This window comes from Aotus nancymaae, unplaced genomic scaffold (assembly GCF_030222135.1).
Source record: "Aotus nancymaae isolate 86718 unplaced genomic scaffold, 86718_ANA_hifiasm-v0.15.2.pri h1tg000025l, whole genome shotgun sequence".
Lineage (NCBI taxonomy): Eukaryota > Metazoa > Chordata > Mammalia > Primates > Aotidae > Aotus > Aotus nancymaae.
Window position 1 is genome coordinate 26,771,748 of NW_026988438.1, and position 12,790 is coordinate 26,784,537.

The 12,790-nt window shown below is 40.5% G+C and overlaps 1 protein-coding gene across 1 annotated transcript in view; it reads right to left on the bottom strand.

The window, feature by feature from the left end:
- Nucleotides 1–12,790, bottom strand: part of BMPER (BMP binding endothelial regulator) — a 236,716-nt gene that overhangs the window by 93,083 nt on the left and 130,843 nt on the right. The window contains exons 8-10 of the mRNA XM_012461299.3: nucleotides 9,725–9,834; nucleotides 6,360–6,500; nucleotides 3,349–3,453 (exon numbers count right to left, since the gene is read on the bottom strand). Of these exons, the coding sequence (XP_012316722.1) occupies nucleotides 3,349–3,453; nucleotides 6,360–6,500; nucleotides 9,725–9,834 (356 nt within the window). The remainder of the gene's footprint in view (nucleotides 1–3,348; nucleotides 3,454–6,359; nucleotides 6,501–9,724; nucleotides 9,835–12,790) is intronic.

The window sequence follows — 12,790 nt, forward strand, 5'->3', positions numbered from 1 at the left end:
GACTCATCAGCACTATGGATATGGGCAATATCTGTGATACGGATCAAATTCGGTCAGATTTCTTGTTTCAGGAAGTGGTATGTATCCATGTTGAATCACTGTTATGCACTCAAAGCCAAGGAAGCTGAGAATTTCGAAACACTGAGTAATGCTTCCTTATCTTTCTGGAAATATAGTGCCATTTCCTACATTGCACATCTTTTAAGTTTTTTTAATGCATGACATTTAAAGGAGGTGGCATATTCTGGACTCATGTCAGAAAATCAGTTGTCTTATCTCTGACTCAATGGCTAATCACAGAGAAAAAGAAATGTGGAAGAAGTTTAACATTTAGGGAGCACTTGCTATACAACAAACATCTTACTCCGTATTTTACCTATGTTATCAACATCAGGTTAGTGATAAGGATTTAATGAGTTAATACTTATGACCTATTAAGATTTGATGAACATTAGTGATTTTATAATCATTGTTATTAAGATGCATAAGAACCCTATGAGCTGAGTATTTCCCTTTTTATCTGTGAAGAAATTGATGACATGCAACACAGGGGTAGCAGAAGCAAAAATCAAACCTAATTTTGTCTGTCCCTAAAGGACATGTTCTTCCCACTGCAGAGTTTTGTCCTCTTGAGTCCTTTCTCCTGAAGATAATTTTATATTTGTTATCTGCTATACACCAGACTGAGTGCTATGTATTCCTCGTACTTGATCATTGAAATTTCACAATAACCCTCCACATGCAGGCATCCTTATCCCCTGTTTACGGGGAACTAAGGAAACAGAGACCACGGAGAGGTTGCCAAGGCTTATGTCAAAGCCACAAGGCTCACACACTGCTCATTCACTCATTCACTACTGGTCAGTTGCATCAAGAATAGGCTTAAGTACCCAAAAAGAAAAAATCATATTGACTTAAAGGATTCTGGTTAATTACTGAAGATCTTTAATCAGGTCTGATTTGGTTTTGTATCAGCTAGGCCTAAAATGATACATTAAAGGCTTTGACGACTTTGAATGAGACTTAAAACTCAGCCTCAGCCAGCCAGCCATAGTGTGGGGGCATCACAATATATTTTTGCCTAGAGCTCTGCTGTCAATTGCAATTTGGCACAGGGGTCTCTTTAGGTTTTTCAATACTGAAAGCAGTTTCAGATGAAGCCAAATGAGGTCAGCTAGGCCCAGGGAATGATGACCCCGAGAGGATTAAGGTTCTCCATCCCAATGCAGCAGAGCCGCCTTAAAGCCAAGGCCCCAACCAAATGTGACTATGATTCCCTGCACCCACATCCCAGTGGAAACTTCCATCTCTTGTCTTCAGAAAATGAAAGTGGCAGTGATGATATCACTAAATTAGATGGGGGAATAAATCAGGTACAAGCTGTAAAGTTAGAGCACCTGGGTAATATGTAATTAGCTGTAAGACTGTGGTCATGCTGTAGGCTCATCTATAAGCAGAGTCTAGAAATAGCACCCACCTCAGAGGGGTGATGTTAGCATTAAATGAGATTAGTGTTGTGACTATAAAATCTCAGTACGTATTAGAGATGGAGAGATGACAGTGTTCTGATGACCCAGTCCGCACTGCAGGCCTCATAGCCCTTCTCACAAACGGCACTCCTTTGTCCCTGGGGGAGTTGCAGGATGGGGGCAGGATAGACACAAAATTCAATCATAAAACCCTTCTTCCACAAGCGATATTTACATCTGGAAAAAGAGATGCAGTAGCCAGGAAAGAGAGCAGGGAATACAAGCTCCTCTTCTTCTCTTTTTTTTTTTTTCAAAATTTCCCCAGGCAATGTAGGGGAGGGAAAGTAAGTTTTTAACAAGATTTCCATGGTAGATAAAGCTGAGTTATCTTCCAAAGACCTCCTGCTGGCCCCTGAGAAGGGAAAGTGTGAACTGGAGGAGTGGTTGGAAGGATGCCTAGAAACAGAAAGGTAGCCCCTGAGGCAGGGGCCCCCACAAGCTTTGACAAGGCATGGAGAGGGTGGGTGGGGCAGGGAATGGCCTCTGCTTGAAGGAATGGATGCCCCTGGCCCAAATGTGGTCCACAGTGATGAAAGGCTAATGAGACACCAGTGACATAAAGAACATTGACCTCCCCCATCACTAGCAAGAGCAAAATGAAAACCATCAATCCAGCTACAAGTGGCAGAACTCAAGTGAAGCTGGAAACTCCACGGCGGCCTGCTGAGGCTAGTTACTTGAGCCACCAGGTTGGCACAGCATCCTGTTTTTGTCTTGTAGAATAAGGAAGCCCATTATTACTAACATGTGCTGCAAGAGTTCATTAGCAGTGAGGGTTCCCGGAGGACTGGCATAAATGATGTGATCCCATTTTTCCCAATGAATATTTATAAGCAGACCATGTTCAAGTCTACTTATTGTATCTTGTTTTTTTTTTTTTTTTTTTCCTTTTATGGGAGGCTTTCAGTTTTATGTCTGAGGCTTTTTAAAGCAAGACTAATTAGGGTTTTTTTTTCTTTTTTCCTCTCCTCTTTATTCAGTTGTGCAATAGCAACAGCTGTTGTTTTTTTGTGCCTCATTTGGCACTCAAGTAAAAACAGCAACTTTTTGTTTATAATAATAACAGATGAGAATAAAATTAAAAGCTGTCTATAACAGAGAAGGGAGGACATGTCCTGAATATATGGATATATTTTTTCATTCACAGGAAGGCCTTGAATAGGTTTGACATTTTCCCAAAATACATAAAACTTTAAAAGGTTTCAAGTTGCTGAGGTGAATTCAATGAAGCTCATGCTTTAGAAGATAATGGTTGCTTTATTCATTGTGCTGGAGCTACGGGTTTTTGAAAAGAGCTATTTCCATAAGGACACTATTTCCATTTGGGGCTACAATGGAGGCCAGGGATAGAGAGAGAAAACTTCAGCAAAGATATCGGGGATACCGTGAGGCAAGAGAAATCCCTTGGTGAAGAATTAATAAACAACCACGTGCTACTTTGAATGGTTATAAGAGGAAAAGCTCTGATTTGACAAGGGAGAGAAAAGAGGAAAAGGCAAAAGACAGTTACAATGTTAAACAAAACCTGGCAAAAGAAAACAAAGAAAGAGATCTTACAGGAGTTGGAGAAGTTTTACAAAATGAATTGGGAGAAGTCCACAAGAAATCAGAATTGGGACAAGGGCAAAGCAAAAGCTATTTTCATGCAAGGCTAACATCTGCAAAAAGGAAGAGCAAACTTTGCAATGGGCATTTGGCTGCTCACGAATGGAGGCTTTGGGGAGCTGGAGTCTGTGTTCGGAAGATGGTATGCGACCATGTCACACACAGGACATTTCTCAAGACACCAAGGTAAAGTTAATCTGCACTCCAAACGTACCTGTGGGCAGCTACTGATGGGAATGCACTGCTTGTTGCGACACTCCGTCCTGCCTTTCACACAAGCACAGATGGTACAATTGATAGAGGACCACATCTCTCCATCCTACAAGAGAAGGCACAGGATCCTGTCAGCAGCTGGAGGATGACAGGGTTGAGGCAACAGACTGTGATTTCTTCATGGAGGAAAGCATTTCTGGCTCTGAGTGAGGGATGCCATCATTAGACTAAATGACTCAGGTGTCTGTCTACACCCAATTGATTTAAGATAAAGATTAGTGAAGATTTCAGATTATGTGCAAGCATGCACGTGTGTGTGTGTGTGTGCGTGCGCGCGCCCTCCTGGATATAAAAAGAATTCTTGGCCTGGCGCAGTAGCTCCCAGCACTTTGGGAGGCCAAGGCAGGTGGATCACAAGGTCAAGAGTTTGAGACCATCCTGGCCAATACGGTGAAACTCTGTCTCTACTAAAAAAAAAAAATACAAAAATTAGCTGGGCGTGGTGGTGCGTGCCTGTAGTCCCAGCTACATGGGAGGCTGAGGCAGGAGACTCACTTGAACCCGGGAGGCAGAGGTGGCAGTGAGTGGAGATTGTGCCACTGCACTCCAGCCTGCGACAGAGAGAGCCTCTCTCTCAAAAATAAATAAATATATATGTACAAAATTAGCTGAGCGTGGTGGCATGCATCTGTAGTCCCAGCTACTCGGGAGGCTAAGGCAGGAGAATCACTTGAACCCAGGAGGCAGAGGTTGCAGTGAGCTGAGATCTCACCACTGCACTCCAGCCTGGAGACAGAGCGAAATTCCATCTCAGAAAAAAAAAAAAAGAATTTTTATGTGTCTAACAAAATCATATTTATGTCTTATGGTCATGCATTGTTTACTTAGTTCCACCCTGGGGGAAAACCAAGCATGAATTTTCATACATGAAAAAGTGACAGGAATCTAATTTTCCCTGGTTTGATAAGACTGAAATATTTAAGTCAACCCAGGCACCAAAAGTTAATTGAGATGTCCAGAGGTGGTTAATCACTAGATGTGCCATGGTTCCAGCCCATACGGGATATGCCTAAAACAGAGGCTAATTCAAATGGCTTCCAGAGCTCAGACAGATACTTGATGGGCAAGTCACTGAAAATGCAGAGCTCAAAGAGAAGCCTCTAAGCGCCATGCACATCCTGTCCCTGCCTATCTAGTCCTCTCCTCTCAAAAAGCAGGGCAGCACTTTGGGACACATTTCCTAGACTAGATCCTTGCTCAGACAGAAGGAGCCATTTGAGGAATTTCTTTGACTCATGAAATATGTAATCTGTGAATGCCAAATGCCGCAAGAAGACCTTGTACCTCTGGAGGACAGGCAGGGATGTGCATCCTTGCTTATGGGTAAAAAAGATCACAGACAACAGAGTTGGGCCTAAAAACAAAATAAGGATTCCTTCCTGGGCTTGTAGATGCAAGCAACAGATTTTTGTTAAAAACAGAAAAATGGTTCAGATCTTTGATGACTCCCCCTCCTCGTTCCCTTCCTGACTTTTTGAAGCTATTTTAAGGACTGCCTACCCTCTAGTGCCTTTCGAGAGAGAAAGACCTAACTGGATCTGCCTTTAAAAACACCTGACTGTTCCAAGTGCTCTGAGTACACATTTCTAGGAATCCATGTTTCTGTGAACTATTTTAAGCCTCATTCATTTAAAGGAACTGTTTTACAAGGTGACTTAAAAGTGCATTGCACACAGCACCATAGTGAGGGTGAAGCTATTTCATCTGGGTATTCTGGAGACAGAGGAGGAGGAGACTTTATATCAAGAGGACATACGAGCATCTCTGAAAGCATGTTGTAAATATAACGCACATGCCTCCCTCTTTACTGGGCATGACACCTTATGTCTTTGTGTGTGTGTGTCCTCAATTGTTTTATGTTTTTAAATTTATTTATTTTGTTTTACTTTTAGTTCCAGGGTACATCTGCAGGATGTGCAGGTTTATTACATTAGTAATTGTGTACCATAGTGGTTTACTGCACCTATCAACCCATCACCTAGATATAAAGCCCAGCATGCATTAGCCATTCTTTCTAACACTCTCCCTCCTCCACCCTAGTGTGTGTCGTTCCCCTCCCATGTCCATGTGATCCCACTTATAAGAGAGACCAGGCAACACCTCATGTCTTCTTACTGATTCCATCAGAACCAAGATCTCTCCCTCCAACTACTTCAGTGTGATAGGAAGTCTGGCTCATTGCAGAGCTACCACAACTGGCTTGATTCTAAAAGTCTTGATTCTCATGGGCATCATGACTTGACACCTTAGGTACAGAGTGATCTGATTCCTTCCACCCCTAGAGAAAACAGACTAGATGGGAGGTACTTTGGACAAAGCCAACCATCTTGCATTTTGAAGTTTAAATGGCCAATGCACTGTTTCCCACTTGGGGTCCTCAGAAAATAATGTAAAATACACGTGAGATTGATATTGGTTCGTCAAAAGACAATCTTTTCAGTTCAGCTGGGCAGAGCTCTCTCACCTGGCTCAATTACTGTGCTGACCACGTACACTATGAACATCCTTATCTGAATATCTTCCAAATGAGACAATTTCTCTTTGAAAATGTGGCTTTGTGAAAATCTTCAGAAAGCATCAAGCCATATAGATACATCAGGACCTTGACAAGGATCATCACCTTGACAAGTGTCATTGAGCGTCTCCAGTGAGACGAGGTACTCCCAGGCACTCAGGCAGGTTTTACAGGCTTAACATATTTCAGCAAAAATATAGCTAAGAAAAACATCTTTCAAACGGTTGATTCTCTGCCCCTATCTGCACTTGATTCTAAATATATGTGTATATATAATAATGTAATGTAAATAGATACCTTCTATTAATATATGCACACATATACATTTGTATATGTATATAGAAATTATGAGATAACCCAATCTGCATCGTGTCTGGAGCTCTTTAACTGTCAGCGTAGTAACACAGGAGTTCCCACGTGCTTGTCTCATGACATACCCGGAAAATCTTGTTGCCAAATTTGCACACTTTGATGTCTTCTGGGGGCACTCGTAGGAGGCACTCTTCACAACAGCCTTCCTTGCCTTGGTCGCAGCCACCAGGGTGGGAGCACTTCTTCTTGCAAACCACAGTAGAGTCCTAGGTTCCCAAAGGCAAACTAGAAATTAAAAATGATTTTCACCTCTACCAAACGCCCCACCTGGCCTTCCCTTCATAACCCATAACTATCTGTGTTAAAACATAGTCTGTAGGTATCATATTTTAATTTATTGTGATAAATCTTTCATTTACTTCAAAATGTGATTTGTTAAGTATCTAGACTAGAATATGAGGGCACTGGGGAAACTACGGCCTGCAACCCCTACCTCCCAAAGGTTTAGGATTTCACGTTCTAGAGACTGAGGAGCCCACGCCATCAGCATGTGGCAAGACCGCCCAGCTTACCACGAGCCACCAGTTTCCTTCTTCCTGCCCTCTGCCTCTTTGCAACCTGCACTAATAGTGCTCTCTTGGGTTTCCTCCATGGCTTTATGCCACCTTTTGGAGTTTAACATAAAGGCACAATATCTTTGGCCAAAGAGTAAAAAATAAGTGTGAATGCACCATCTCAGGACAAGATTTCTCAAGTGTGTTCTATGCTCACAAAAGAACTGAATGTTCAGTTTCAGAACTAGACCTGGGTTCCAGAGCTCTACTGGAGTGGAGTTACTTTGACCAGGCCACTTATCCACTGAAGGTGAAGAGTTTATATCATCTGTAAGTTAAAGAAGTATGATTTGATTTCCAAAAAAAGTGCTCTTCTGCCTATTGCTTCTCAGGTTTACTGTGCCTCTTAAATGTAAAATACCTGGTACATCAAAAATATTATAAACCAACTAAAACTGGAAAAAAAATCCTTTGTCAAACTGCATATTCTGATTTCTTATTTAAAAACAAGGGCACTCACTAGCCGTCAAACAATGCATACTTCATCACAGATCTCCCTACTTTCATTGTGTGTGGGGCGGGGAGTTGGGGGAGAGAAAGAGAGAGAGAGAGGGAAGGGGAGAGAGAAAGAGAAAGAGAGCTTTATGTACATATCATTAGACTGTGGTCCTAGCACTGTGTTAAGCAATGATAATACAAAGACAGAGATGGATAAATGTACTGTCCTCAAGGGGTTCCTCACAATGTAAGAAGGGAGATAACCATGTAATGAAACAAAGTGCAAATATGGTAAAAAGAACTAGCACAGGTGTAAAGATAGCAAAGACCAGGGGAAAGTTACCTATCCAGGTAAGTTAGGAAAGCCTCTAAGGTTGTGTGACACCCAAGATAGGCTATTGTGGATGAAGAGGCATTTGCTATTCAAACTTAAAGACAGTAATAACATTGTTGGTAGAGGAATTGTCAAATTTGAAGGCACAAAGATCAAAGATCTGAAAGCATTCTGCATGTGGAGAAAACTACAGTTGACACTTGAGCAACATGGATTTGAACTGCATGGGTCCACTTACACTCAGAATTTTTTTCAGTAGAAATTATATTAAGTGTGCCTGCCTTTCCTGCCTCCCCTTCCACTTCCTCTGCCCCTTCTACCCCTGAGACAAGACTGACCCCTCCTCCTCTTTGGCCTACTCAATGTAAAGAAGATGAAGACCTTTATGATCATCAACTTCCACTTATTAAACAGTAAATATATTTTCTCTTCCTTATGATTTTCTAAATAACATTTTCTTTTCTCTAGCTTACTTCATTGTAAGAATACCGTATGTAACACATAGAACATACAAAATATGTGTTAATTGACTGTTTATATTATTGGTAAGGCTTTCAGTCAACAGTAAGCTATGAGTTAAGTTTTTAAGGAGTCAAAAAGTAGATATGGATTTTCAACTGTGCAGGGAATCGATGCCCCGACCCCCGTACTGTTGAAGAGGCAACTCTACTAAACCATATTCAACAGGTTCCTGCACCTGCCATGGAAATCACGGGAAACATTAGATGGGAATACTAGAGAGGGAAGCTCAAAGCAAAGAGAAAATAATACTGATTACTCAAAATAATGGCAGTTTGATTTTTCAAGCATTTAATATCCCCAAGATGACGTGAATTCATACTAGAGTAAAACAGCCTCTTGGAGGAAGAGTATTAATTACACTTCCTGCTAAGCACTGGGATGTATTACCTAGTCATCTCCCAAGGAATCCATGAACCCAAAGCATGGCAAGTATAACTAACTCCCATTCACAGGATGACTGGCTTTCCTGTAAGCAAGAGAATTGGGAATGTGATATGTTTCATCAAAGGCTCGGTATCCCCAAGAGGAAGCTATCACCTGTGAAATTCTTAGTGGAGAAAAGTCCTGTAGATAAAGACCAAGGCGAAAAGGGGGTGCCACACATTTAGCAAAGGATAACACAAACCATGGGAGGAGGAAGAAGCTTCTGGAAGGTGTTCTCAAACTTAGGAATTACTCCATGTTTGGTGTTCAGGGGAACAGACAGTTCAGCCCATACCAAGCCACCCCCTGAAGTGGTGCATGCTACTGAACAAAGCATGCCTCAAGTAATCATGAACTACTGAGCTCTAATCACAGCTACTGACTCATAGCTGACATTGAGCACAGCTCCCTTCTTTCTCTCTCCAGACCTTTAACTATTGAAAACAAAACAACCACCATCACCACTGAAGTGTATTCTAAACTTGTCAGACAGATGTGATTCATTAACTCACTAATGAATAATCTTAAAGTCCTCCCTGATCAATGTATTTCTTCTTGGTTTCAAAAATAAATCACTGCATAAGTACAGTCATTGAATGTGTGATGTGTGTCCTTTTAAAATTCTGAAGCTGTGGAATTCTTTCTTTAGCAGTAATTAGACTTCTGGTTGCCTTTTGAGAAAAATGAGCAAAGCTTCAAGTAAGACATGATACAATAAACAACACGTAAATACTCTCTTCCTAAACTGCCAGGTTTATCTTGTGATGAACTGTAAATCCATGCCTTTCTCTTCTCTTGAATGTGGTTAAAAGCAATTTTTATTGCCAGGTGTATTACAGAATTCATCTCGGATAATTAGAGCCAGAGGGCACTGCCATATGTATTTGTCTGATTTCAGAAAATCCTCACAATAGGCCCTCAGAGCCTGATTCTCATTACAAGGAGCTAACTTCTTGGTCCTTAGAAGATGACTGAGCTATAACGTGGGTCCTACGTATAAAGTTCTTGGTGACCTTGAGTATCCTTTTCTTGTAACATGGGACCATTAATGCTTCCTCCCAATAAATAACACACCATTGCTTTTGGCTATGGCTGTGATGCTAATACTGAAACCCAAACCCTATCACTGTTGGACCACAGCCTCTCAGAGCCGCCTTACCCTGCAAGTGCAAACTGTGCAGTTATCATAGAGAAACGAGGATCCATTGTCATAAACATCACTTCGAAAGAGGCAGCTCCCAAAAGGGAGGTCAAATACTTTCCTCTGACCTAGAGAGAAACAGAAGTACAGTGTAAGTAAGACAGAATCAGGTATGTCCCATTTTGTCATCAGTGATTCCATCATAGGACCATTATACATTCTCATAAGACCAGGTAAGGTAAGTCTGGAGCACAATAATAGAGCCTGGGGTCAGACAAGTCCGAAGAATCCCCAGGAGTCATTAGTTTGGACAAAGTTTGTTTAAAAAAAAAGAGTTTGAAGAGTTTGATTCCACAATGAAGCTTGTAAGTTCAACAAATCTATAATGTGTTCATCACAGTAAACCAAAATCGCTAAGATACGAGCTCCCCTCATGAAGCTCACAGTCTAGTGAAAAGGCAGACTCATTAAAGATTGTTTCAATACAACAGTAAGGCAAGTTCTAGAAAGAAGACGATCTAGAAACTGTGGGAACTGGGAAGTCAGAGAAGAATTCTTGGAAGACATAATGACTGCGGAGCTTCTTAATAACAAGTAAAATTATCTAAAAGTTGGGTGTGGGTGGAGGGGGAGGTGGGTGGAGGTAGGAGGAGGCAAGGTATCTCAAGAAAGTCTCCAATGAGCAAAAAGAACTAATGAAATATTGTTTGCTATGGTCTGAAAGTTTGTGTCTCCACAAAATTCATATGGTAAAATCTAATCACCAATGTAATGGTATTAGGAGGTGGGGCTTTTGAAAGGTGATTAGGTCAGGAGAGCAAAGCTCTCATGAATTAAATTAGTGCCTTTATAAAAGAGGCTCCAGAGAGAACCCTCATCCCTTCCACCACGTGACAGCAAAGCAAGAAGACACCAACTATGAGCCAAGCAGCAAATCTGCTAGTACCTTGTTCTTAGACTTCCCAGCCTCCAAGACTGTGAGAAATAAATTTCTGTTGTTTAAAAGCTACACAGTTTATGGTATTTTATCAGAGCAGACTAAACAGACAAAGACAGCACCTCAGTTATGAAGTTACATAAAAGAATAAAGGGTGAAGCTAACCCAAAGGGCACACAGAGGCACATGTTGAGTGTCCAGCCTTTCATAGGCATAGTAAGTATCTCTGTAGATACTTGGTTTCCCCTGATGTGAGGACTGGATTGGTGAACAAAAGGACCAAAACAGCATTTCCAAATAAAGAGTACAATCGAATTTCCTCCTTTCCTTTAGTATTTGAGTTGCTACTCCTTGAAGCACATCAAAACATCCCTGCAATGTTACTTTAATTAAAGACTAAGTTAATTCATGTTTGCTGATCAAATTTCTATTCATACCACTCTTTCTTCCTATAAAAAGGTTAATAGCAATTTCTGTTTATCAGTTGGCCCAATGGCATGCTCAAAATACCTAAACATACTGAATGCTGTTCTCAGAATTAGAGTTGTTGGAATAACTGTTAGTAGGAGTCAATAAAAACATGCTATCTTCCTATTGTAGCCAACCTCAAGGCCAGGAAACAATACAGATGCAGAACTAAATCATTAATTTGGTTCTCACTACCAAGAGCAAACTTGTTGGCCCTCAAAAGATAGAAGTGAGTTATAATTTGGATCCTATGTATGGACACCCTCGTGACCACTGAGTATTATTTCTCCAGGTCTCACTGACTTCACTCATAAAATTGCACCATCAATACCACATTGCCATGTCACTACCTCTTACTACAGTGTTAATATTAAAACATACAACCAAAAACTCTGTCATGGCTAGACATGATTTAGCATGGTGATTGTTAATTCCCAAACTAACACAGGTATTATGTGCACACCCAGGTCTTATGTCTAGAACTTCCTAAGAACTGACATACTAAATTAAAGGAGTATCTGCAAAATAAAAAAATTCATCCTTTCCCTAAATATTTCTCTAAGGAACCCAAATAGTTTTACCCTCAAGTATCAGAAAGCTGTACACATCCTGGATCACATGGATTTTGCCCATCCCATTATAATCACTTCTGTCTAATCATACATTAATTTTAGGACATTATAACAAAAAATATGACTTAGCAGTTATTTTTTTGAATTTACTATAAAAATGATGATGAAGTCATTTTTTACTACTTTAAACATTATCATCCTTTTAATCCATCAGATGTATTTCTGTCCTTTAATAATTTAAAATATTTCTGCTTCAATTGAGTAGTTTTTTTAAATTGTGATAATCTGGTTTGCCTTTTTACTATCCTTTATCTATACGTGCTTCATGTATTTTGTAAGTGGCCTTAAATCCTCGTTGGTGAAAGGCAGAAGATAAATAAATAGATAGTTACAGAGCTCTCTGTAGAAGCTTCATCCTCCGCCAATCAAAATGCATCTTCTTCATGGCTGAGCTCACATTGTTTCTGCGGAGGCCCTTCCGCCTCTTAGAGCTAATGACCTTTTCCTGCATTCCCATAACCTGTTACCTATACTATCATTATAGCAGTCAATATTGTTGCACAGGTGGGATGGTTGGATGGGTCTACTGATCAATTGATTTATTGATTGATTGACAGACTCTTCAATGTGCTTATCCCCCTGAACAAATGTGACAATGGCTTAAATTCTTCCTCACTAAAATTAAAATTTTACCTAAAATTGTAAAAATAAAGCTCTTGGAGCAGTGCTTGATGTTCATTACACATCCCCAATAAATGGTAGATGCTTATTAGATTATTATGATTATTAGAGGTGATATAATTCAAATATGATCCTGGGCTGTGTCAGTGAGAGTGCACTCGGTGCTGCTTTACATACACTGACCTGTGCTGAGACTCTCCATTGAGAATGAGGAAAACAAGGAAAGGAATATTGTAATGCAAAAGGCAGAGGTGTATCATGTCAACGAACCCTGCCCAAGGGAAAATTTAAGAGCAAAACAGCACCTAATCATCTCAAGTCAAATTAGACTACGATTTCAGCATCTAGAAAGCATCCTAGTGTTCGTTTGCTTTTTTGTCTTTGTTTCTTGCTATGTGAGGTTGTTTTTTACCCTCAACGAGCATA